At 55.1% G+C, this 25,749-nt stretch overlaps 1 protein-coding gene across 1 annotated transcript in view; it reads left to right on the top strand.

Annotated features, from left to right (window-relative positions):
- The first annotated feature begins 6,839 nt into the window (after window positions 1-6,839).
- Window positions 6,840-25,749, top strand: part of ABCC3 (ATP binding cassette subfamily C member 3) — a 32,951-nt gene continuing 14,041 nt past the window's right edge. Inside the window, 19 exon segments of the mRNA XM_047831843.1 lie at window positions 6,840-7,205; window positions 7,825-7,950; window positions 8,169-8,306; window positions 9,131-9,256; window positions 9,469-9,530; window positions 10,250-10,329; window positions 10,332-10,380; window positions 11,607-11,795; window positions 14,909-15,119; window positions 15,415-15,513; window positions 16,913-17,109; window positions 17,218-17,365; window positions 17,741-17,828; window positions 18,197-18,390; window positions 18,471-18,647; window positions 23,574-23,741; window positions 24,035-24,227; window positions 25,281-25,395; window positions 25,574-25,721. Of these exon segments, the coding sequence (XP_047687799.1) occupies window positions 6,840-7,205; window positions 7,825-7,950; window positions 8,169-8,306; window positions 9,131-9,256; window positions 9,469-9,530; window positions 10,250-10,329; window positions 10,332-10,380; window positions 11,607-11,795; window positions 14,909-15,119; window positions 15,415-15,513; window positions 16,913-17,109; window positions 17,218-17,365; window positions 17,741-17,828; window positions 18,197-18,390; window positions 18,471-18,647; window positions 23,574-23,741; window positions 24,035-24,227; window positions 25,281-25,395; window positions 25,574-25,721 (2,874 nt within the window).

Raw genomic sequence — 25,749 nt, 5'->3', positions numbered from 1 at the left:
CCTTGGTGGTTGGCAGGCCCCCCTTCAGCATCAGGGCCAGCGGGCCCGTGAGCCACAGGCTGGCCCAGCACAGAGGGCTTTGTCCCCACCCCCAGGCCCTTGCAAAGGCTGCTGTTGCAGCCACAGTAGGGCAGTGAGCTTGAATGGGGATCGGGGATCAGGGATCAGAGCAGGCCCTTGCCCTTTCGGCCCCTCCATTTCTGCTGAGATAAATGAACTTGTCAGTTGATCGCTTCTCCTCCCTTCTCCCTCCTGCACAGGATTAAGGAAGTAATTACTCTTCCCACGGAGCAGAGGCTGTCCACAAGCCTGGGGCCCCGGCGGGGGGGGGGGGGGGGGGGGGGATGGTGGAGGGGGGGGTGGGAAGGGTAGGGGGGGTTGGGAGGGTGCTGGGAAGTCCCTGACAGAGCTGTGACCCAGCCAGGGCCATCCTCCCACCCACCTGGCTCCTGCTTGAGTCTCTAGGGATTTCAGCCCTAGGAGGGGCCCTCCTCCGTGCGGTCCATTGGGCGCCAGACCTTATCAGCCCCGTGCAGCTGTCGAATCGCATTATTAAGGAAGCTGTTGTCGCCTGTGGAAACTGTATGGGGGGGGGGGGGGGCGCTGTGGGCCGGGTTGCCAGTCCAGCCCAACCCAGCTCTTCTCTTTTGAATGCTCGTGGTTTCAGAGGGGATCATTCACCCTGCCCAGCAGGACTGTAGGGAGCCTCATGGGGTCCAGGAATGACCTGCACCAACCCTGTCCTTTGCGCTCTGTTTGGATCAGAGACCCCCCTTTGGGTGCCAAGGGCTGTGGTCTTGCTGTCAGAGAGAGAGCATATTGTACCCCTGGGCACTCAGCTGCAGAAACCGGGCTTCAGAGGGCCCCCTTCATTCCTTTCTCCATTCATTCATTCTTTTGTTCACCAAATGCATTATGAGTGTCCTCTCCTGTGCCGACCACTGTTCTGGGGCCCTGTGGTGAACACCCTGGTCCTCATGGAGCGTGTGTTCCAGTGGCTGGGGAAAATGGGACAGGCCAAGGGAGGTGGGGGTGGGCAGGAGTTCGGTTCTGGACGCATTGTGGTTGACCTGTCCCCTCGATGTCCCAGCAAGGGCTCTGGGGTGAATCATCTAGGGGCACGGGCATGGGCAGGTGCCCACCGCCCCTGCAGAAGGCTCTGCCAAGGTGGCCAAGGGAAAGGAGCCTAGGCTGGATCTCCCCGTCGGTCCAAGCAGCCATCTGAGGCTTCACGCCCCCAAGATCTCTTGATTGTTGCCACAGTGCAGCCTGTGTGTGAAACCAAAACAAAGTCCCAGCAGCCTCTTGCTCTGGCACCTGTCTCCCTGAGTTGCTGTCCTGTGAGACACGGGGTGACCTGTTGTTCATTCTCTCCCTGTGGGGAGCTGCCTGAGATGCAGGCATCCCCACCCCACCCCCCACCCCCACCCCGGTACTCACGTTGGAGACCGAGCTTCGGAAGGTGAAGGAACTTGTCCCCGCTTCCATGGCTCGGGAGTGGCAACTCGTACTGGGCCTTCTGCATCAGGCTTTGTGGCCGCTCCCCACCTGCCTTAAAAAGCCATGCCCCCGACTTGCACGTTCAGACAGTGATTCCCCATCGTGGCTTCGAACTCGGGCTCCATCCCTGCTACATACACACTCCCTTGTCATCAGCACCCACACCGTATCCGGGCTGCTCCTGTGTACCCAGCCCCGTGCAGGGGGCTGGAGGGGCGGGGGCCGGGCGTCTGCCCTCCAGGGCGCACGTTGCTGCAGGAGATGGGATATGTGTGCAGGTGCGGGTGGCAGGGGTCAGGAGAAACCCAGGCTTGCTGTGACAAGGCCTGGGTGCCTGTCCCAGCTCTCTGCGGCCAGGTCCTCTGACCTGTTGCCCGACTGGGTGGAGCCTGCTTTCTCTTTCGTGAGCTGGACCTAATACCGTTCCACTTCTCTACTTCTGGAAGTTGTTCTGAAATGACGGCCACGTAATGACCATGTGGGTGCTGTAACAAAATGCCGCAGAGGGGGCCTTTATCACTCTCAGGTGACAGTCACTCACCTGGCTGCCAAAAACACCCAGGATAAAGCAAAAGAAAGCCCTGGCAGAGGCTGGGGTGTCCCAGGAAGGCTTCCTGCAGGAGGTGAGGCTCAGGCTGGGCCCAGTGAGGTCTGGAGACCTGAAGGTCTGAGTTATGGATGGCCTTGGGCAGGCCAGCCGGATCATGAGGAAGTGGGTGGGTTTAATGGGCTTGCTAAGTTTAAAATAGGGGGGGGCTGCCACTGACAATAGAATGGATACATACATGGGTCCATTCATGGGATGCGCCACCACCCAGAAGGTCCCTTCGTACAAGGGCCACCACTTAGAAATGAGGAGGGAGAATCCCTACTCACACTCAACCCCGAGGATGACCCCCACAAACACAGAGTTGTGTGAAAGAAGCCAGACGTGAGGGGCGCCTGGGTGGCGCAGTCGGTTAAGCGTCCGACTTCAGCCAGGTCACGATCTCGCGGTCCGTGAGTTCGAGCCCCGCATCAGGCTCTGGGCTGATGGCTCAGAGCCTGGATCCTGTTTCCGATTCTGTGTCTCCCTCTCTCTCTGCCCCTCCCCCATTCATGCTCTGTCTCTCTCTGTCCCAAAAATAAATAAACGTTGAAAAAAAAATTAAAAAAAAAAAAAAAAAAGAAGCCAGACGTGAAAGACACATACTTGTATAATTTCCTTTAGGGGAAGACGCCAGATGGGCAAAAGGTAATCCACATGGTTAGAAGTCAGGATAGCGTTCCTCTGCGGTGAGTAGTGGCTGGGAGGGGACACAAGGAGGGGGTGTCTAGGTCCCAGCAATGTCTCGTTGCTCCCAGCAACGATTCGGGTGCTGGTTACACAAGTATGTTCAGTGTGTGAGAATTCACTGAAGGGTACGCTTAAAATGTGTGCGCTTTTCTGTAAGTTTATAATAGCCAGTGTTCTGGAAGTTGAACAGGAAGCGTTTTGTTTGTTTATTTATTTTTATATGTATTTATTTTTGAGAGAGGGGGAGAGAGAGAACGAGCAGGAAAGGGGCAGAGACAGAGAGAGACACAGAATCTGAAGCAGGCTCCAGGCTCCGAGCTGCCAGCACAGAGCCCGACGCGGGGCTCAAACCCACGAGCCGTGAGATCATGACCTAAGCCGAAGTCGGACACTTAGCTGAACGAGCCACCCAGGTGCCCCATAAGAAGTGTTTTAAAAAGGGCAAAGGGCTGGATTAATTGTGTCTGCTTGCCCTCCCCCTGGGGTGCCTTGACTAGGCCTAGGGGTGTACCCAGCTCTGACGCGGCACCGAGCCCTGGGCCAGCATGCCAGGTGCTCAGCAGGAGTCCTTAGTCCTTGTGGGTCCTGAGCTCACTGAATGCAGGGCCCTAGACTACAAGCTGTACGTGGTATACACTTTGCCCACCGGGGCGTGAATCTAATACCCCAAAGCAGCATGCCCCTGGACCTCATGCTCCCCAAAGGCAGGGACACGTCTGCCACGGGTGCACCCAGCCCAGGGCACGACTCAGAGCATACCCTCAACACAGCATCATCAAGCGAGAAAACGGATGCTCTAGAAAGGCAGATCCCTCATGAGGTGCTGACTTCAGAGGCGGGGGGGGGGGGGTATTCACGGTGGGAGATGTGCCCACCAGGGCCCACCAGGTGGAGGGTGGAAGAGACAGAAAGCAGGTTGAGCAAAAGCGTAGCGGTGGGACCCTCAGAGCACATTTAGAACGAAGTGAGCTGGCAGCAGGGGAAAGGGGCAGCGGGGAAGAGAGGGCTGCAGGGTGCGTGGGCGCCCCATGAGCAGCAGGAGGCAATGTAGGTTCATGGCCCTGAAGCAAGGGGGCACAAAGCTGCATTTCAGGAAGAGCTCTGGGGCAGGGGCATCAGAGGGCAGAGGGCTGACCCAGATGGAAGTAAAGAGTAGAAGCTGAGGAAAGGGAGGCAGGGTGTGCAGACCACTCCGTGAGTATTTTAAGATGGGAGAACGCAACTGGGGCGCCTGGGTGGCTCCACTGGTTAAGTGTCATGATCTCGCGGTTCGTGAGTTCGAGCCCCGCGTCAGGCTCTGGGTCGACAGCTCGGAGCCTGGAGCCTGCTTTGGATTCTGGGTCTCCCTCTCTCTCTGCCCCTCCCCCCGCTTGCACTGTGTGTCTCTCTCTCTCTTTCTCAAAAATAAACATTTAAAAAAATTTTTTTAAAAAGATGGGAGAACTCAAGCATGTGGATAGTTCAGTAGTTCCCAGGATCAGATGATTCAGGACCAGCTGGAAATTTCGAATGCCGTAGTAATATACTTGGACTTTGTCTTCTAGGCTTTAGGGCACCGCTGAAGGTTTAAGGGGAAAGTATAAAATTATTATTTTATTCATTCATTTATTCAACAAATATTTCATTTAAGTTATGTAACCACATTCCCCGCCACCCCCGCTATGTGCTTGGCATTGTTCTAAGTCCTTAAAACACATCAATAAATGAAATAAAAACGGCACCCCAGCAGGAAAAGATTAGAGAAAACACAATAAGCCAGTGACTTATATAGCATGTTAGAAGGTGACGGGTGCTATAAAGAAAAGGAAGATGGGGCGCCTGGGTGGCTCAGGCGGTTAAGCGACTGACTTTGGCTCAGGTCATGATCTCGCAGTTCATGGGTTCGAACCCCGCATTGGGCTCTGTGCTGACAGCTCAGAGTGAGGATCCTGCTTTGGATTCCGTGTCTTCCTCTCTCTCTCTGCCCCTTCCCCGCTTGCGCTCAAAAATAAACATTAAGGGGCGCCTGGGTGGCGCAGTCGGTTAAGCGTCCGACTTCAGCCAGGTCACGATCTCGCGGTCCGTGAGTTCGAGCCCCGCGTCAGGCTCTGGGCTGATGGCTCGGAGTCTGGAGCCTGTTTCCGATTCTGTGTCTCCCTCTCTCTCTGCCCCTCCTCCATTCATGCTCTGTCTCTCTCTGTCCCAAAAATAAATAAAAAAAAAACGTTGAAAAAAAAAATAAACATTAAAAAAAAAAAAAAAGAGCAGAGAAGGCAAGGAGAAGGTAAGGAGAGTCACTGGTGTGTAGAAGCAACTGGGTGGGCCCCCGGGACACTGCCATGCCAAGAGAGGGAATCGGCCAGGAGACTTAGAAGGAAAGACCAGGGAGGAAGGGAGAGGTCTGTCGGGGCAGGGATCTGGGCACCTAGGGGATGGAAGGGAAAAGATCAGAACCTTATGGAAATTACTCAGGGGGGAAGTGAGGGCCTGGACCAGTATGACAGCTGAGGAGCCAGAGGGGAGGGGGTTGGGGAGATGTTATCCCCAACATTACCTTCAAAGAAACCAAGGCCCAGAGAGGCAAAGGTTAAGCATGTTGCTCAACATCACACAGCTTGAAAAACATAGAGCCCACTGTAGTGGGCCTTGACAGAGTCAAGTACGTGTAAACTCTGAATATTTATATGACAAAAGCCATTCTATACCGGAAGGGTGAGGACACTCAAATGGGAAGGACAAGACAGGTGCAGCCTCATTATCAAATAATAAATCGAACAATAAAGGTAAGAACAAATTGCTTTAACATGTAGAAGTAGATAGAAGTTAGCATATTTGAACGTATTTGCCCCTAGAAAATGGAACTAGGGAGGCACTTGTGTGGCTCAGTCCATTAAGCATCCAACTTGCGCTCAGGTCATGATCTCGAAGTTCATGAGTTCAAGCCCCGCCGTTGGGCTCTGTGTTGACAGCTCTTTAAAAAAAAAAGTTATGTGAAAGTATAACTTGGACAAAAATAAAAATGATCATTATTTAAATGGGCAGTTGGGAAGTAAGGAGTTTTATATCCTCTGGTGTTAGCCGTTGTCTCTAGATGGATGAGATTGTGGATGGGTTTTTTGGTTTTGGGTTTTTTGGTTGTTTTGTTACCTGCTTATATTTTCTGAGCTTTCTGGAAAGAACATCCAATGCTTTGTGGAGGTTGGAAGATCAGTTCATTTGTGACCTTGGAAGAAACAACCTCACTAAAATACGTGTTTGAATGTATTCCCCCACCTCTTTCCAAAAAGCTTGGTGGGTGGAGTTGCATTCAAAGACTGGGCCCGGTCTTGTCGTGACTCAGTGGCTCCCCACTAATACCAGACTTCTACTGCTAGGACCGGGCCAGTCCCAAATGGGGATGGTTGGTCACCCAGGCTTTGGAACGTACAAAGCTCTCTCTTCATTCCCTTGCTCCTTTGAGCCTACCCAGTCAGTGAGGTAGGTGGGGTGATGGATCACTTTCCTGAATGCAAAGGAGAAGCAAATTAATCTCAGAGAAGCTCCCAGTCCCTTCCCTGGGAGAGGCCTGGAGAGGAAGTGGGCTCTCCAACCATGCGCATATATCGTGTTGATAAAATAAACACATGGAGCGCCTGGGTGACTCAGTGGCTCAGGTCATGATCTCACGGTTCGTGAGTTCGAGCCCCGCCTCGGGCTCTGTGCTGACAGCTCGGAGCCTGGAGCCTGCTTCGGATTCTGTGTCTCCCTCGCTCTCTGCCCCTCTCCCGCTCACGCTCTGTCTCTCTGTCTCTCAAAAATGAATAAAAAATAAAACACTGATTTTTTTTTTTTTTTTTTTTTAAAGAGTGGAAATCTAGAATGGTGGAAAGCAGGGCAGTGGTTGCCTGCGAGGGATGGGCTGCAGAGGGGCCCAAGGGAGGTTGTGGAATGATGGAAATACCCTGTATCTTTCCCGCGGCAGTGGTTTTGCTGGTGTGTGTGACTTCCAGGCCCACTGGGTTGTGCACTTTACACGGGCACACTTTACCGTGCTTTAACGATACCTCAATTCGAGACAGAGGGAAATGAGAAAAGAGGGGCGACCATGGCCTCCTGGGAGAGCGCACACTCCTCCCGGGGCTTGCTCGCTTGCACGCCCACCTCGTGTGGTCTCCACGTGCCTTCTGACGCCCGGAGCAGGTGGAGCGCCTCTCTGGCCCAGCCACCTTCCTCGAGGGGGAGCCCCGTTCGGCGGCAGGCTGCCACAGCACCGAATTGCTCCCTCTGCCCCCAGGACGCCAATCTGTCCGTGTACAGCGACGACCCGGACCTCACTCCCTGTTTCCAGAACTCCCTGCTGGTCTGGGTCCCCTGCATCTACCTGGGGGCCGCCCTGCCCTGCTACCTCTTCCATCTGCGGCACCATCACCGAGGCTACGTTATCCTCTCCCACCTCTCCAGGCTCAAGACGGTCATGGGGTCAGGGATCTCTCGCGGGTGGGGCTGGGACCCGGAAGGTTCTGCTCATCACGATTCTCCCCCCTCCCATCCCCCACCCTTGGTGGCTGAACGCTTTCCCAGCTACACCTGCCCCGCAGCTCAGACCACGACAGCCTGCCAGCTGAGTCTGCGGTCAGACGAGATAGTCTCTGCTTGCGAAAGTTCAAGAAAGTTCTCTGGCAACACTCTCCCCGCCCCCCGGGGCGCTTCTGGCCAGGGCACCACCTAGCCTCCGGGGCCAGACCCTGGGTAGGATAAAAGGACATCCTCCAGGGGCGCCTGGGTGGCTTAGCCGGTTAAGCGCCAGACTTCGGCTCAGGTCATGAACTCACAGTCCGTGGGTTCGAGCCCCGCATCAGGCTCTATGCTGACAGCTCAGAGCCTGGAGCCTGCTTCAGGTTCCGTGTCTCCCTTTCTCACTCTCTTGTGTGTGCTCTGCTTGTGTGTGCTCTCTGCCTCTGTCTCTGTCTCCCTCTCAAAAATAAAAAATACACATTAAAAAAAAAAAAGATTAAAAAAAAAGGACATCCTCCGGTGGGAACCGTCCCTACTTTTGAAGGTGGGGTTTCCCCCCTGTGCCCTGTTTGTAGGCCTTGGGCGTCCTGCTGTGGTGCATCTCCGGGGCTGACCTCTTCTACGCCTTCCGTGGCCTGGTCCACGGCTGGGCCCCCGCCCCCATCTTCTTTGTCACCCCGTTGCTGGTGGGGGTCACCGTGGTCAGTGCGGGGCCCTGGAAGTTGATGGGGGAGGGTCTCCAGTGAGTTGTGGGACCGTGATAGGGGAGCCATGGGCTCCTTGGAGAGGGCCGGACACCTTAGCAGTGGGAAGAGGAAGGAGTGACCCCCAAAACATCTGGCCGTGTGGGGTGGGGAGGACAGAGAAGGGCCAGATATCTCTGTACTCCGGCCCAGCCTTCCTTGCCCTCTCGGCACAGCGGCTGGCCACTCTGCTCATCCAGCATGAGCGGCTGCAGGGGGTACAGTCCCCAGGAGTCCTCATCATCTTCTGGTTCCCGTGCGTGGTCTGTGCCATTTTCCCCTTCCGCTCCAAGATCCTGTCAGCCGTGGCAAAGGTAAGGGGCAAAAGGGGAACCTGCCAGGTGCAGCCCCATCTAGGGGATGGCCTCGGGGCTCAAGGTCACCGCTGGGTCCCAAGCTGCCCCTCCCCTGCTCCCAGGACCTCCCCTGCTGTTCAGTCCTTTCTACGTTGTCCCCTACTTGCTGTATCTGTGCTGGGAAGCAGACCGGGGAGCCGGGGGTGAGGGCTGGTGTCACACAAGGGAATGAGGCGGGACACGGCCATTGTGGGGCATTCACCGGATACAGGGGGCCGTTCTGCCGCCACCAAGGGCACCGCCACGTGCAGGGTCTGCCGGGGGTCTGCCAGCGTCTGCGTATCGGACACGTGTGTGCGATCGCGCACGAGTAGTCTGTCCTACCAGGAAGTCCTGTTGTCCTGCTCTCCCCTTTCCTTCCCATCCCCCTCACTTCTCTGGTCTTCGTCTTGACCTTCCCTGCGGTGGTGGGGTGCAAGATTCCTCCGTTTCCAGGGTGGGGGGCAGTCAAATGTGGTAGTAAAAGTGCAGGCTCAGAACATTCTAGTCGCCTTCTCTGTGATCCTGGGCCAGTTGCTTCGCGATCATTTCCTCGATTGCAAACTGGATATCCCGAGATTTCCTACCCTGTGGGGAGGGTCAGACAAGGTGACTTCGGTGGGGTGCTTGGCGAGCCCTCACCGAACAGCGGCCCCCCCGGGACCTCGCCCCATCTCTCGGAACCTTCTGGGTCCTGCATCCCACCCCGAGGGAGCCTGGCACCCCAAAGGATCCCGTGGGGGGGCAGGACTGCAGGTCCAGGGTTGCCTGTGTCTGACGTCCCTCCCCACTCTCCCCTGCAGGGCAAGACCTCAGACCCCTTCCGCTTCGCCACCTTCTACATCTACTTCGCCCTGGTGCTTTTCGCTCTCATCCTGTCCTGCTCCAGGGAGCAGCCGCCATTTTTCTCCCCAAAGAATGTCGACCCTGTGAGTCTGCCGTGGAGGCCGGGTGGCCGTGGGGTTTCCACAGCCCACTCCTCAGCCCAGCCCTTACCAGCAGCTCCCGTCCCTTCCCGTTCCTTCCATCCCCATGTCGTCCTTCCCTCCAGGAAGGAACGAGGGCCCCTGCTCCCTCTGCTCCGCTTCGGGAGGGTGGTGGGCACGCCAGCGTCTTCCTCTCCTACCCTCTCATCTTCTAGAACCCCTCCCCAGAGGTCAGCGCTGGCTTCTTCTCCCGCCTGTCTTTCTGGTGGTTCACGAAGTGAGTCAGCTCTCCCTGCGTGCTGGGCCAGAAGGAGGAGGAGAGGGGAGGTGGGGAGGAAGGGGAGCGGGCCGGAGTTGAGCCGGCTTGTTTCCCTGCCCCAAACCCTGACCCCAGAGGGCATTCGGGGCAGGTGAGGGTGAGGAAACCTGTCCATTTGGACCATTTGGACTGGGGGCTGCGTGTAGAGGCCCGGCTGGCCCAGCTCCCATCCCAGCCCTGCATCTGGGCCTGTTCACAGGAACAGGCCCCGGGAGCTAGAGGGAAACTGTAATTACTTCCGAGCTCTTCCATCTGGGATAAGCTTACAGCTTGTCATTTCCTTGGCGGCCCCTCAGTGTGGCTTGAGCAGGATAATTGTGTCTGTGACCTGGGTGACAGCTCATTAACCACACCACACTGAGGAGACACCTGGGTCTGGGACTCCATCCACCCGCACTTGTCCTCTCCCCTCCTCTCCCCGGGGCCACAGTCGGTGTGAATTTCATCACCAAGGCGCGAGGGTCAACATGGCATCTGGGGAAGAGGCGGAGACGGGGTGGGTAGGGATAGGAACTTGGGATGGGAGGCAGGGACCTCCAGGCTGTTCACTGGGGCAATAGAGGAGACCCTGCCCGTGGCCACAGCCCTTCAGGGAGACTCTGGGGGCTCTGGAGACCCCGGTCCCTAGCTCTAGGCTGCTGAGCTCTGACCCTGCGTGGGCTTGCTGCCCTCCCCAGGATGGCCATCCTTGGCTACCGGCGCCCCCTGGAGGAGCAGGACCTCTGGTCCCTGACCGAGGAGGACCGCTCGCAGGTGGTGTGGACAGGCTGACAGAGGCATGGAAGAAGCAGCAGAAGCAGGCAGCGCGGTGAGGCCCTCCCTGGGTTCCCACATCCCAAGTCTCCTGCGGGGGAGGCGGGTAGCCCTGAGGCCGATCGCAGGGGTGGGGGTGGGGAGAAAAGCAGGTGCGGGCTGTCCTGAGGGGGGACGCCTGGGCCTGAGTGGCGCCAGCTCTCCCCAGCTCTTCTAATTCCAGGGAACAGCTGACACTTGTGTAGCACTTAGTCTGTCGCTACGTGGCCCTAAACACGTAGATTCACTCAATCTCTAACAGCCCTGACGTGTGGGTTCTATTGTTTCCGTGTTACAAGTGGACGCGGAGGAGCGAGGGCTTAACAGGGCACGCAAGGTCCCTGAGTTGGTGGTGGCGGGGCTGGAACCCACCTGTGTCCGGACCCACTGCTCTCACCACTGTGCTATCGTGCCCGTCCTGAAAGGTGTTTTCCAGGGACTTCCCTCAGAAGGGGAAGGGTCAGGGGAAGAAGGTTGAGGCCAGCCCCTCTTCTCAATCCCGCCTCCTCCTGTCTGGAGGAAGGGACCGAAGAAGATGATCCTTGGACTGAAGGGCCTTCCCACTGGCAGTTTCCCATCAAAGACCCAGGGACCTGTCTGGCCAACTGCCCAACCAAGAGAGCTAGAGCTCCGAGTCCTCCTTCCCTACCCATTTCTGACCCCAGGACTGAACCCCCTTCCCTCCCACCCATAATTGGGGACCCAGGACCTCCGTGCTTTTTCAGCCCAGAGCCCCTGATTGGCAGCTGGCTGGTGGAAGAGCCAGGGACTTGGACTTAGTCTGTGGTGTCTCGGCTTCCTTAGTTCGGGGCCTCGGAGAAGACATACGGGCCCCCCAGTCTGCATGCTGCACCCCCTCTCTTTCCCTCCATGCTACCTTTACCCCCTCCCTGCCCAGCTCTTCAGTGACCAGGTCACTCGCCATCTCTGCCTTGTCTCCCTTCCCTGTCGGCATCCTCCCTGGAGCCGTGCTGTGGAGGCAGGGGGAGGGCTGGAAATTGCTTGAGTTGTAGTACTTGGGGGTAGTAGTTAAGGCAGCCCGTGAGATAGCCTCATACGCCTGCAGACAGAGTCACTTGGGGAGTTCTCACCCGGAAGGTCATGTTGTCTATCCCTCTGCCAGTCCTAAGAGCCGAGAAAGCAGGTCCCCGCACCCCCTGCTCCTCGTCAGGCCCCACTGGTGCTTGTCTCGTGGGGCGCATGTGACCCTTCCTACCCACTGCTCCTTCCTCCCTGGACCAGACACAGGGCCGCGGTGGCATCTGGGAAGAGTGTCCGGTGAGGATGTGGTGCTGCTCGGGGGCCGCCCAGGCCCCAGGAGCCATCCTTCCCGCGGGCCGTGCTGGCCACCTGTGGTTCCGGCATCTTCACGAGCATCTGCTTCAAGTTGACCCAGGACCTGCTCTCCTTCGTCAATCCGCAGCTGCTCAGGTCTGACCACACTCACTCTTGCTGCTACCCTCCTGGATAAGGGGCGCCAGCTGGCGTCCCTAAGGTCTGAGCACAGAGGGACACCATGGGAAAGATCCCAGACCGGGACCGAAGGGGCTCTCCCCACTTGCTGTGTGGCCTTTGGCAAGTGACAATACCCCTGTGCCAGAGTTTCCTCAGTTCACATCCAGCTCATCTTCATCGGGCACGTGCTGTATGCCAGGCACCCTGGCGGGCGGATGAACAAACATCCTCTCTTCAAATCCCACCCCCACCCCCCAACAATCCTACAGAGAGGTGCCCCTAATCCCATCTTAAGAGAGAGAGGAAGTGGAAAAACTAAACGCAAAACGAACGAGAAAGCAGGAACTCAGAGAGGTGAAATTGCCTGAGGGCACACACAGCTGGAAAAGATGGATTGGAGTCCAGGGCTCTGAACTCCAGCCAGGGGGTCCTTGCCAGTTGATAGGCGCTGTCGTCTGTCCCATGAGTGGCCTGGACCAGGGAAAGCTCTCAAATCGGGGGGTAAGAAGGAGGGCTACCTCGCCGCTGAGCCCCCCAACACCTTGTCCCTCCACGTGTGCATCTGTGTATTCTCATTCAAAAAACAGCTGTTGAGCCCCCAGTGTACCAGAATGACGCTAGATACTAGGCATGCAGAGATCTAGAAGACACGGTGGAAGACCAGTGTGGGAATCCATTAGAGCACTGTGCAGACAGAGGTAGACTCGGGTGTCTGGAAATCCCTAGGAGGGACAAGGAGGCCAGGCTGGGAAGGAGCAACAGCAGGTGCGCTTGCTTCCGGGAGGGGTCAGCAAGGTGGGAAGGACAGTCAGGTGTTGGTCGACTAGGTGAGGAAGGAGGAGAAAGTTCAGGGCATGCAGAGTCACAAAGGCCTCAGCCGACATGACTCAAGAACTCCGGGTATTTCTGGAGGAAAGGGTGACCTGAGGGAGGGAGAGAGAGGGAGAGCTAAGGAAATCCTTGGAAGATTTGAAGCCAGGGGAGGGGCATCTGGTTTGCATTTCAGAAGGACCCCTCTGTCAGGGGATGTAGGGCTGGGTGGCGGGATGGAGGTGGGCCAACGAGGTCAGAGGAGAGTCCAGGCCAGGGATGAGATACGATTCAGGAGCTGCTGGGGAATTGGGTGTATGCCAGGGAGAGGGAGGGGTCGTGGGCCACCTGGCTGTCGGATCTTTCTCTGAGATGATGAATGCAGCAGGAGGAGGGGGCTGGGCACCAGGCAAGGTGGTGAGTTGAGTCTTGGCTACGTCGGAGTCAAGGTGCTGGGGGACATTGTCCCAGGGGCACATTCCCAGCTACCTGGAGACCACAGTTTCAGAGCCATCAGGTAGAGGCCCAGGGTCCGGTATCTGTGGCTGGGCTCTCCCAGAGAATTCATGTTGGTGGCCCCAGACAGAGCCCTAGGGAACTGTGACAGGTAAGGGGTGAGCAGAAGGCTGGCTTGGAAGGGTGAAAGCTGAGGAAAGAGCCAGTCGTGGAGCAGAGCACAGAGAATGCTTCTAGCAGAAAGCATGGCCTCCAGTGCAGCAGGTTGGCCGGTGAAATAGAGCCTGAGGGGGACAACGTGGGGTTTGTTAGTGCTGAGAATAGAGGCTGAGACGGAGGGGAAGGACCTAGAGCAGTGGGTCTGCCTTGGAGAGCAGGGGCCAGGGAGGTCTAGAAAGTTCCCATAAGGAAAACACATTCATTTCCTATGGCTGCTGGGACAAATTGCCACAAACTAGGTGGGGAGGGGCCTTAAAACAGCAGGAACTTACCGTCTCACAGTTCTGGAGGCCAGAAGTCTGAAATCAAGATGTTGGCAGGGTTGGCCCCTTCTAGAGGTTCTGAATGAGAATCTGTACTGTGCCTCCTAGCTTCTTGTGGTTGCTGGCAATCCTTGGCCTCCGCTTGTAGACACATCACCCCCATGTCGGCCTCCAGCATTCTCCCCAGTGTGTGTGTGTGTGTGTGTGTGTGTGTCCACGTTCATGTGCACATATCTGTGTGCACACTCACATCCGTGGGTCTCTGTGTGCAAATCCCCTTCTCCTTCTCTTATAAAGACACCGGTCCCTGGATTAGAGCCCACCCGACTCCAGTAGGACCTCATTCTAACTTGATTACATCCGTAGAGACCTTATTTTTGAATAAGGTCAAATTCGCAGGTACCGGAGGTTAGGACTGGAACATCTTTTTTGGGGGGAGACACAGTCAACACGCAGCAAAAGGAGAGGCCTGTCTACACCTCGGGAGGTGGCTCCATGAGGTCGAGGGGAGGTGTGTCCCAACATGGAAGAGACTTGGTCATGCCGCTAGGTGAAGGTACAGAGCCGCCGGCAGGGATGAAGATGTTGATGGTCCAGAAAGGGTGGCAATGAGGGAGCGTGTTGCTGAGCAGGTAGATGGGAGTCAGGGCTCAGCGGGGCAGGATCAGGTTCGGAAAGCCAGAAGAAAAAGAAGAGAGCAAGTGTTTGGAAGGAAGTCCGTGGTTGTCAGGGAGTTCTCAATGGGTGGTTAAGTGGTAAGACACGAGCGGGGCGGCTACTGAGTGGGGTGGGGTGGGGAGTGGGGGCAGTGAGAAGGTTAGAGACAAGAGGTGACGAGGGCCAGGGGACAAGAGGTAGATTAGCGCCCTGGAGAAGGTCACCAGCAGCACCGGGGGCCACTGATGTTGGAAAGGCTGGATTTGAGGGGGAGCGTCTGTGGGGTCGTGTGGTAGGTTCTAGAGCCTTCAGCAGCCAAGGAGAAGGTGCAGGAAAGTCTAAGCTATGGACCTGTGGCATCTCTTCCTGCCACGTGGTCCAAGAGGCAAGAAAGGCAGGCGGGCAGGCTCGCAGGGAGAGAGTGATAGAAGCAGTGGGCCACAGGGCCATGGCAGGTGGGAAAAGAGGTGAGGGCAGAAGGGACGGAAGATGGGGGGGGGGGGTCATGGTCTTAAGGTGGCATAGGGCTGAGCCGGGGTGTGGGGGTGGTCTGGGTGGGGGTGTGGAGGGCCAGCAGCCCCTGCCTGGGAGAGTGGAGGCTAAGGGTGGGAGGGGAGGGCGGCAGTCGAAGGAGTGGCCTGGGGGACCCCTCCCCGCTCTCATGCCTCTCTCCTCTCCTTGCAGCATCCTGATCAGGTTTATTTCAAACCCCGTGGCCCCCCCCTGGTGGGGTTTCCCGGTGGCCGGGCTGATGTTTGCGTGCTCTGTGATGCAGACTCTGCTCTCACAACAGTATCTCCACTGTATCTATGTGATGGTGTTGAGGCTTCGTTCGGCGATCACAGGTGTCATCTATAGGAAGGTCCGCTGGAACTGGGTGCCGGGGGGCCTGGGTGTGAGTCTGACTCTCCTTGGCTGGCCGGCTGTAGTCACCTTCCTGTGTGTCTGGACTCCTTCCTCTGTTTGCCTCTTTGTTCCTAGCTTTTGACATTGTCTGATGGCCGGGGGCTTCTGCACCTGTTTTCGTATTTGGCCTTTTTCCGTATGTTTGTTTCTATCTGTTTGGCTGACTACCATTTCTTGCTTCCTGCCCAGCTCCACGTTTCTGATCCATAGGCCTCTGTCCATCTGTGGGGGTCTGTGCACATTCTTTAGGTATTTGTCTTATCGATCCACCCATGCCTCCTCAGAACCTGGGTCCTTCCATCTTGGCTGGGGTGGCTTTAATCGTCTTGCTGGTCCCACTCAACGGAGCTGTGGCCATGAAGATGCGTGCCTTACAGGTAGGTGCTATCACGGGTCTGCTGCTCCTGCCTGGAGCACCCGGCCAAGGTGCCTGGGGGAGGGCCTTCCCTAACCTGGGGCCCCTCAGTTGCCTTGCTTACTGAGGAAGGATGGCTATAAGCCGCTTCCACAAACCTTAGCTCACTCCAACCTCATGACAGCCCTGAGAGGGCTCTAGCCACATTCTCGTGTAGCAGCTGAGAAATCAAAGCCCAGAGATATAAGGGCAGTCCAGAATCAGGGTGAGCCGGGCCTCAAACCTGTGTCTTCCGGTCTTTTTTTTAATTTTTTTTTTTTTTTAACGTTTATTTATTTTTGAGACAGAGAGAGACAGAGAGAGACAGAGCATGAACGGGGGAGGGGCAGAGAGAGAGGGAGACACAGAATCAGAAGCAGGCTCCAGGCTCTGAGCTGTCAGCACAGAGCCCGACGCGGGGCTCGAACTCACTGAGCGGGAGATCACGACCTGAGCCGAAGTCAGACGCTTAACCGACTGAGCCACCCAGGCGCCCCTGCATCTTCCGGTCTAATGAGAGCCTTCTCCCACCACACTGTGCTCAGTGTAAATAGCCAGTCGTCCAAGCCTTCATTTTCAAATGTTTATTGAAGTCTTCAGTAGCCTCCCGCTGTGCGTAGAATAAATGACAAACTCCCCATGACCACCCACCGGGCCCCTGCCCACCTACAAGTCCTCACCCCCCAGGGCATGGCCAAGTGGCAGCCACTCTGGCCTTCTTTCTTTTCTCCAAAGCACCGAGCTACGTGTACCTCTGGGCCCCCCCACCCACTGTTCCCTGCCATGCATCTCATCCCTTCCTTGCTTGCTCACTCCTCCCCATTGTTCCCCAGCATAAACTCTGAGTTCCCAGTCCCCACCCCATTACTCTCCCACAGAGTCCCACGTACTGATTTGCTAAGCATTTACTTAGTTACTGTTTGCTTCCTGTTTGCCTCCCCCATCAGACTGTCAGCTTCGTGATGGCCGGGGCCTCGCTTGAGTTGTTCATCATTATGTGCCGCATGTCTAACACGTGGCCTGGCACAGAGTAGGCATGCAACGAATAGGGCTGAATGGATAAATCAAGTCGGGCTGCCGTGCCCTGTGTTAGGGCCTGGGGAAACAAAGAGAAAGTTAAGCGGTCTGCACCCTCAGGAGGCCCCCAGAGGATGCTGCCTGGGAGGGTCAGTGATGGAAGCACTGAGGTTGGAGTTGGACTCTGTGGGCGGAGGAGAGGGCGCAGCTGGGCTGAGGGGCAGCACGGGCCATGCGGAAGGACGAGGGGGGAATGGGGGCCGTCTGAATGGCTGCGGTGCGTGCCAGGGCACGGAAGGTAGGAACCCCGGTGGGGAGAGGTCTGGGGAGGAGAGCAGGGCGTGTCACTGCCACTCTTCCCACGGGCGGAGCAAATGAAGTTCAAGGACTCGCGCACCAAGCTGATGAGTGAGATCCTGGGTGGCTTCAAGGTGCTGAAGCTGTATGCCTGGGAACCCGTTTTCTTGGGGAAGGTGGAGGGCATCCGGGAGGACAAGCTCCAGATACTACGCCAGTCTGCCTACCTCCAAGCCATATCCACGTTCACCTGGGTCTGCACCCCCTTCCTGGTGAGGCTCCCCCCCGACTGGGGCTGGCCCCCCACCTCCCACCTGGCCAGCCCAGGCCTCTGGACTCAACAGATTCCATTCTGACACTCGCCCTCCACCCCTGCCCCGGTGACCCTGATTACCCTTGGGGTCTATGTGTCCGTAGACCAGAACAACGTGCCTGATGCCGAGAAGGCCTTTGTGTCTGTGTCCCTGTTCAATATTTTAAAGACCCCTCGGAACCTGCTGCCCCAGATAATCAGCGGCCTGGTCCAGGTAACCCCGGGTAGGGTTGGGGGTTCTGCGGGAGGTAGGGCAGGCTGTTAGGGTCAGGGGACAATCCAGGAGAATTATTGGAATTGAGGGGGCGGGCAGTTGGCATGAGGTCATTAGAACCAAGGGTCATTTGGAGACAGAGGAAGAGAGGAAAGGTCCCTGGAAACATGGATTCTGAAGACAACCTCCTCGTACCAACCTAGACCCTATTCTTGGCAGTGGGTGCCAGAGAAGACTCAGTCGTAGGGTGGGGGGTGTCCAGCACCCCGTCTGGGTCTTCAGGGGGCCCTGCCTCTCCCAGGAAGTCCGGGCCAGGCAAGTGTGGGAGCGGGTGGGGGAAGGGAGAGCTTCCTGGGCTGACTCACTCTCCGGCAGATCAGTTTGTCTCTGAAACGGATCCAGCATTTCCTGAGCCAAGATGAGCTTGACCCCCACTGTGTGGAAAGAAAGACCATCACCCCAGGTCCAGACACCCTCTACCTGGGCTGCCCTTGTCCCGGACCCTGCTCCAGAAAATCTTCTGTTCCAAGCTTTTAACTTATCCGTTTCTTCTTCCTGTCTTCCCACCGGCCCCGCCTTCTCCCTCCCTTTGTGCAGTCCCTCCCCGGGCCTCCCCCACTTTTTTTTCCTTTCTTAGGCCTCCCTGCCCCTCCCCCCCCCAGCTTCCCTGCCTTCTCACATTGGCCCCGCCCCCCAGGGCTCCCGTCACCTCTCCCTCCCCTCACCCCCCTCACCCCCAACTCCTTCCACTCCCATCTTTGGCCTGGAAACCAGAAAGAGCCTCAACTTGTCAAGGTGGTATCTGAAAGGGAGGAGGGCTTGAGTCTCTAGGTGAGAGGTTGGGGAAGGAAATCCCAATCCCTACCTCTGACTGGGTTCCTGGACTCCTTGCCCTCAGTCTAGACATCCAGGTGCCGAAAGGGGCACTGGTGGCTGTGGTGGGGCCTGTGGGCTGTGGGAAGTCCTCCCTGGTGTCTGCCCTGCTGGGAGAGATGGAGAACCTGGAAGGCACGGTGTGTGTGAAGGTGAGAGAGGGTACAACTCCCGGGAAGGGCCGCTTGGCCAGGCCCGGGGTACACCCTGAGGTAGCTTCTCCTCCGGCCAGGGCTCTGTGGCCTACGTGCCCCAGCAGGCATGGATCCAGAATTGCACTCTTCAGGAAGACATACTGTTTGGCCGAGCCCTGGACCCCAAGCGGTACCAACAGGCTCTGGAAGCCTGTGCCTTGCTAGCTGACCTGGAGATGCTGCCTGCCGGGGACCAGACGGAGACTGGAGAAAAGGTACAGGGTCCCCTCCCATCCTCTAGGGAGTCAGCACATATAGCTGCCCACCTTAGCCCAGCTCAGATCCATAAATGCATTCAATCCTTCCTTCCTTCCTTCCTTCCTTCCTTCCTTCCTTCCCACATTCATGTAAATCACCCAGCTCTGTGCTTGGCAATGGGGGAACGGGTCTACGACTGGGGTAGGCTGACTTATGAACAGGTAGGGGGTGTAGAATGCCCTGGGGACCAGGCCGGAAGCCGGTGCAGGGGACAAGGAGGGACTTGAGGGTGGGCAGAGCTGCATAAGGAAGGGCGTCACTTTTGAGCTGAATCTTAACAGCTGAGGAAAAAGAATTCATCGTCCATTCATTCATTATCGGATTTTATTACATACCTACTGCATGCCAGACTGTCTTACATGGCAACGAATACCAGACTAAAATCTCTGCCCTTTATATCACTTATATTCTAGTGAGGGAGAGGATAAGCAAGATAAATATATATTATTTATTATAATATTAATATAATATTATATACTATTGTATTATATTAATATTATATTAAATTAAGTCAGACTTATACTAATTAATATTAAGTCCTATATTAATATAATATAATATTATTTATAAAATATATATTAGATAAATGTTAAGGGGGAAGAATGAAACAGGAAAGGGATATAGGAATATGTACAGGGCTGTATTGTTAGGATGCCTTGGGAAAGCCTCACTGAGAACAAGTGAGGAAGTAGTCCATATCTGGGGACGTGGAGCCCCATCTGGGGACATTTGAGGCAGAGAGATCAGTAAGTGCAAAGGCCCTGAGGCCTTTGTGTTGAAGCAGTCGGGATCCACAAGGAGGCCGGTGTGGCTGGAGTGGAGTGAGCTGGGGTGAGGAGGAGTAGGTGAAGCCACTGAGGTATCCAGGCAGCTAGGTCATGTAAGGCCTTGTGGGCTTTTATCAGGAGTGATGGAAAGTCTTCGAAGGTGTGAGCCAAGGAACAGTGATGGGACCGGCATTCCGGGGCAGTTTGGTGCGAGTAGAGGTTTGGAAGAGGTGGGGAGGGTACAGGGCAAGGCAGAACCTTAAAAACCTTAGTGAAGGTTTTGGCCTATACCCTAAAAACCACAGGGCACCAGTGAAATTTTTAAGATTCATTTACTTTTAATTGTTGCCAAATTTACACACCATAAAATTTACCATCTTAGCCATTTTTAATTGTGCGGGTCAGTCGCCGTAAGTATATTCACATTGTCGTATAGCCAAGTGCAAACCTCCTTTCATCTTGCCCTGTGCCCATGTACACAATTCCCCATGCACCCCGCTCCCCTCAGCCCCTGGCAACTGTCATTCTACTTCCTGTCCCTAGGAAGTTGACTACTCCAGGTACATCATATAAATGGAATCCTACAGCATGATACCTGCTTTCGTGTGTGTGTGTGTGTGTGTGTGTGTGTGTGTGACTGGCTTATTTCACTTTGCATACTATCCTCAAGGCTCATTCATGTTGTTACATGTGTCAGAATCTCTTTCCTTTTTAAGGTCAATATTTTATTATGCATATGGGTCACATTTTGCTTATCCATTCACCTGTCAGGGGACACTTGGATTGCTTCCACCTGTTACCTATGGTGAATAATACTACTCTGAACACGGGCATGCAAATATCTTTTCGAGACCCTACTTCCAATTCTTCTGAGTGTGTACCCAGAAGTGGGATTGCTAAGTCATGAGGTAATTCTATTTTTTGAGCAAATGCCATGCCGTTCTCCGTCACGGCTGCACCCTCTTATATTCCCACTAACCGTGCAGGAGGATTTCACCTTCCGCACATCCTGGCCAACGCTGTCATTTTCTTGGGGGGAGCGGATGTTTGGTTTCTGACAGCGGCCATTTTCATGGCTGCGAGATGGTATTTCATTGTGGTTCGGACTCGCGTTTCCCTAGTGATTAGTGATGCTGAGCATCTTGTGTTTTTTGCCATTTGAAGATTTTTCTTTGGAGGACTAGCTATTCAAGTCCTTTGCTCATTAAAAAAAAATTTTTTTTAATGTTTATTTATTTTTTTGAGAGAGAGAGACAGAGACAAAGCAAGGGAGGGGCAGAGAGAGAGGGAGACACAGAATCCCAAGCAGGCTCCAGGCTCTGAGCTGTCGGCACAGAGCCCGACTCGGGGCTCAGACCCACCCACCATGAGATCATGACCTGAGCCGAAGTCAGACGCTTAACTGACTGAGCCACCCAGGCATCTGCCCCAAGTCCTTTGCTCATTTTTAATCCAGTTGTTTGGCTTTCTGTTGTCGATGTGCAGGAGTTCCTTATGTAGACTGGATATTAACCCCTTATCAGGTTTACGAGTCGCAAATATTTTCTCCTCTTCTGAAAGTTGCCTTTTCACTCTGTGGATCGTGTCCTTTGATGCGCAAAAGTTTTCAATTTTAATGTGATCCGATATGTCTTGTTTTACTGTTACTGCCTGTGCTTTTAGTGTCAGATCCAAAAAAAATCATCGCCAAACCTGATGAAACTTTCCTCCTATGCTTTTTTTTTTTTTTTTTAATTTTTTTTTTCAACGTTTATTTATTTTTGGGACAGAGAGAGACAGAGCATGAACGGGGGAGGGGCAGAGAGAGAGGGAGACACAGAATCGGAAACAGGCTCCAGGCTCTGAGCCATCAGCCCAGAGCCCGACGCGGGGCTCGAACTCACGGACCGCGAGATCGTGACCTGGCTGAAGTCGGACGCTTAACCGACTGCGCCACCCAGGCGCCCCCCTCCTATGCTTTCTTCTAAGAGTTTTATAGTTTCCGCTCGGGAGGTTTTTCACACTGACGATTTTGGTATGTATTCCCTCAAGACAGACATTCCCTAACATAACTTGAATTATCAAAATCAAGATACTTGAATTATCAAAATCAAGAAACTTAACATTGATATGAGACTATTATTTAATTTACTGTCTGTATTCACATGTTCTCACTTGTCCCCGTAAATGTCTTTTTTAGCTGTTTTCTTTCCTGGGCGAGGATCCAGTCCAGGATCACGAGCTGTAGTTAGTGGTCACATTTCTTTATTCTCTGTCAATCTGGAGAATTCCTCAGGCTTTGTCTTTCAGGACCTTGACAGTTTTGAAGACTGCAGGCCGGCTATTTTGTAGAATGTCTCTCAATTTGAACACAATTGGGTTAGATTGTATGTTTGGGGGGGAAGTGTCAAAGAAGTAATATTATGTCCTTACTGGTGCATCATAGCAGGAGACACATGTCAGTTCGTACCTTATTGACAATGCTAACTTTGATCGCTTGATTGAGGTGGTGTCTTTCATCGGTGATTTCATTTACAACGTTCACTGATGATTCTTGCCTGAGTCAGCGTTTGCTGTCGTGTTTGCCAAATGGTGATTCCCTAACCCCATTCCTTCGGTTATTAGCTGCCATTCTAGTCTAAAAAAGAGCCTTCCCAGGGCACCTGGGTGGCTCAGCCGGTTAGGCGTCCGACTTCGGCTCAGGTCACGATCTCGCTGCCCGTGAGTTCGAGCCCCGAGTTGGGCTCTGTGCTGACAGCTCAGAGCCCGGAGCCTGCTTCAGATTCTGTGTCCCCCTCTGTCTCTGTTCCTCCCCTGCCTGTGCTCTGTCTGTCCTCCCACCTCTCTCCTCTCAAATAAAAAAATATATATAAAAAAATTAAAAAGAGCTTTCCCCTCCTTCCCCTTTTTTACTTATGAATCTCTTTATATCAATACGAGCTCAAGAATTCTTATTTGACCCAATGGATTATAATCCCCTACCATCATCACTTATCTTGATGTTCACCTTGTCCATGGAGGGTTTTAAGTAGGGACATGACCTGCATTTTGTAAAGCTGCCCTGACTGCAGTGTGAGGGGCCCAAAGGCACAGGAACCAGTGAGAGGCTCTCATGGTGGTCTGGGGGAAGCAATGAGGACCTGAGCCGGGCAGTGGGGATGGGAGTCTGAGGTTATAGGAAGCCAAAGGAGACCTCCTCATCTATGATGCAACCCCTCCTTCCCATCTCTCCTGGAGCCGCACTTACCTTGCGCACACACAAACCTAATTTAGTGCCCAGCACTTAGTAGGCACTCAAAAAAGACTGGTTCGTTGAATGCAGACATGCTCACATGCCTCAGTCACTTCAGCTGTGTGCCCACCCCCTGCTTCTCCCCGCATCTCGAGCTCCCATCCCACGTTTGCCACTCCCCAACCCATTCTGGGTCCATTTCTCAGGGTACCTGAAAAAGCTGGGTCCTGTTCCAGAGGGAATGAAGGAAGCTGGAGGTGGGAAAGCAGACCACACCTCTGGGGTCTGCTTTCGGGGCCCAGCCCTGCTGCTATGTGCCTCGGTTTCCACATCATGGGTTTAAAGAGAGATCTTACCTCTCCTCTGGCTCCTGGACAATCCCAGGGTTAACGAATTTGGGGGCCGGAACCGGGTTTCCATTCTTGCTTCTGCTCTTGAGAGTTCAGGACCTTGGACAAAGTCATTAACATCTTGGGCTCTAATTTCTTCATCTGGAAGGTGGGGCTGATGACACCTCCCCGAAAGGACTGATAGGAGGATCAAATGGGATCCCCGTTAGGAAAGCCATCTGCAAACTGTATGGGCGATGGCAGATTAAAAGGTCTATTAAGGACCTCCTGGGGGATTTCCAGCCTTTCAGAGTATACAGGCAGCAGCCAGGGAAACCAGCTGGGCAGGGTGGTGAAGCAGAGGGAGCAGATGTCCTCACCTGCCCTGGGGGGACACTTGAGGGCCACCACCTCTTCTCCTATGGCCTCAGAGCTTCACAGGGACAAGACCAGGCATATCAAATGAGAATTGAGAGGTCTGCTTTGTTGAATGACGGTGACAGGGCCCTTGTCCCCTTGTGCCTGTCTGACTCTCTTCTCCCCAGTACACACCTCCCACCTCTCTCCTCCATCCAGGGCATTCACCTGTCTGGGGGCCAGCGACAGCGGGTGAGTCTGGCCCGAGCTGTTTACAGGGAAGCTGACCTTTTTATGTTGGATGACCCACTGTCAGCTGTGGACTCCCATGTGGCCAAGTATCTCTTTGACCAAGTCATAGGGCCCGAAGGCGTGCTGGCAGGCAACGTGAGGCCTCCAGGACGTTGTGGGGGAGGCACGGAGAGATCTAGGGCCTTAGGAGAGAAGCAGTGGGAGGCCAAGGGGTTTGGAGGAGACCTGGAGATATGGGAGGCCTGAGAAGCAGGAAGGTCTGTTGGGTGGCAGGGGAAGCCCGGGGAGGGGGGACACACCCCAGGGGCACCGAGCCGGCTGCAGTGAGCCTGGGGTGAGGGGTGTGAGATGACTTTCACCCCTGTGCCGACGCCAGGGGTGTGTGTGCTGAGGTCAGTGGAAATGATGGCCTGCTGTCTTCTCCCCAGACACGGGTGCTGGTGACACACAGCATCAACTTCCTGCCCCAGATGGATTTCATCATAGTGCTGGCTGACGGGCAGGTGTCTGAGGCGGGCCCCTACCCAGCCCTGCTGCAGCACAGCGGCTCCTTTGCCAACTTCCTCTGCAACTACGCACCTGACAAGCCCGAGAAGAACCTGAAGGAAGGCAGCAGGACCGGTAACCATCCCTGACCCTCCACATTCCTGTGCCCTCCTGGCATCTCCCCTGTCTTGGGGTGTCTGTCGCTGGATGGGCCCAGTGTCACACAAGGGAGGTTCCGAGGAACTTCGACCATCTGCGTGACAATCAGACGTCACCAAGAGGGAAAGCGAACTGGACGTAGTCAAGTGCCTCTCCCTTCTCTTGCCTGTGTGACCTTATCAGCAGCTCGGGCCTCAGAGCCCTACTTTTCCCTTGTGTCCGAAGGGCATAAGGGCCCGGGCCCAGCCTGAATGTCAAGGCTATCTCACAGAGAAGTCATTCGATAAATCTGCAAGTGCTTGGAGAAGTCAGTTAGTTACCAGCAAAGATGGACTGAGTAATTACTAGGTCCTGGCACTACTCTCGGCACTGAGAGATGGCCGTGGCCAAATGGAAAATTCCCAGTCCTCGTGGAGCGTTTTGAAGTCTCTGAGCCCAGAAACCCCCCACCCCCTTTGTTGTCCAGTCCTGGCTCCCCAACGCCAAACCCTGGGCTGGCCCACAGATCTTTTCCTGAGTTTTCTTGCCTACTGCTGTATAGACAGCTAACATGACTTGAACATTTACTAAGTGCTGGGCCCCTTGCTAAGCACTTGACACACATATCTTCCCTTTAATCCTCCCAGTCACAATGACACGATCAAGTGGGTACTATTATTATCCCCATTTTACTTGCCTGCCTAAAGTCAGGCAGGGAGGAAGTGACATTTAAGCTCAGCCAGTCTGCCTCCAGAGCCCAAGCCCCCGACCCTTATATTTGAGGCCCCTTCTCCATAGCCCCTGCAGGGAAGTTTTTCTCCGTATCTAACCTAAGTCTTTCTTGCTGCCTTTCCCTCCCCCTCCCCCAGCCCAAAACTGATCGTTTACTTCCGTTCTTGTTCTTGGCTGCCCTTCCGTGTTCTCTCGTGCTTCTCGTGTTCTCTCATGCTGGTCCACTCGGGTCTCTTCTCTGGCGTGGGGATCGGGGAGCACTAGTGGCTTGCAGGGCGAGCTAGCCAGCCGCTTCTCCTTTCTCCCACCCTGCTGCAGCCTTGGAGGACACAGACGAGGAGGAGGTGCTGCTGATTGAGGACACGCTGAGCAATCACACAGGCCTGACGGATAACGAGCCAGTCATGTATGAGGTCCAGAGGCAGTTTATGAGGTGAGCTCCTGAGAGCTCTCAGCGCCCTCCCTATGCCCGGCCAGGTGGGGCACAGGTGGGCGTTCTCTCCCTGACGGCCACACCTGGGCCTCCGGCTACAGCCTGAACCCCCTGGGGCTCTGTCCTGTGGGTTTGTTGGAGATCGCCTCTCTGGGTGCCCGACCAGCTGCCTTCACAGACAGCTGAGTGTCATGTCCTCGGAAGGCGAGGGCCAGGGCCGGCCTGTGCCCCAGAGACGCCCAGGTTTAACAGAGAAGGTAGTGCAGGCAGCAGAGGTGAAGGCGAGCGGGGCACTGATCCAGGAGGAGAAGGCGGAGATAGGCACTGTGAGTAGGGTGGACAAGGAAGGCTGGA

Source organism: Prionailurus viverrinus, chromosome E1 (assembly GCF_022837055.1).
Source record: "Prionailurus viverrinus isolate Anna chromosome E1, UM_Priviv_1.0, whole genome shotgun sequence".
NCBI lineage: Eukaryota > Metazoa > Chordata > Mammalia > Carnivora > Felidae > Prionailurus > Prionailurus viverrinus.
Note: the sequence above shows the minus strand (reverse complement) of the source record. Positions and strands in the feature narration are given on the sequence as shown.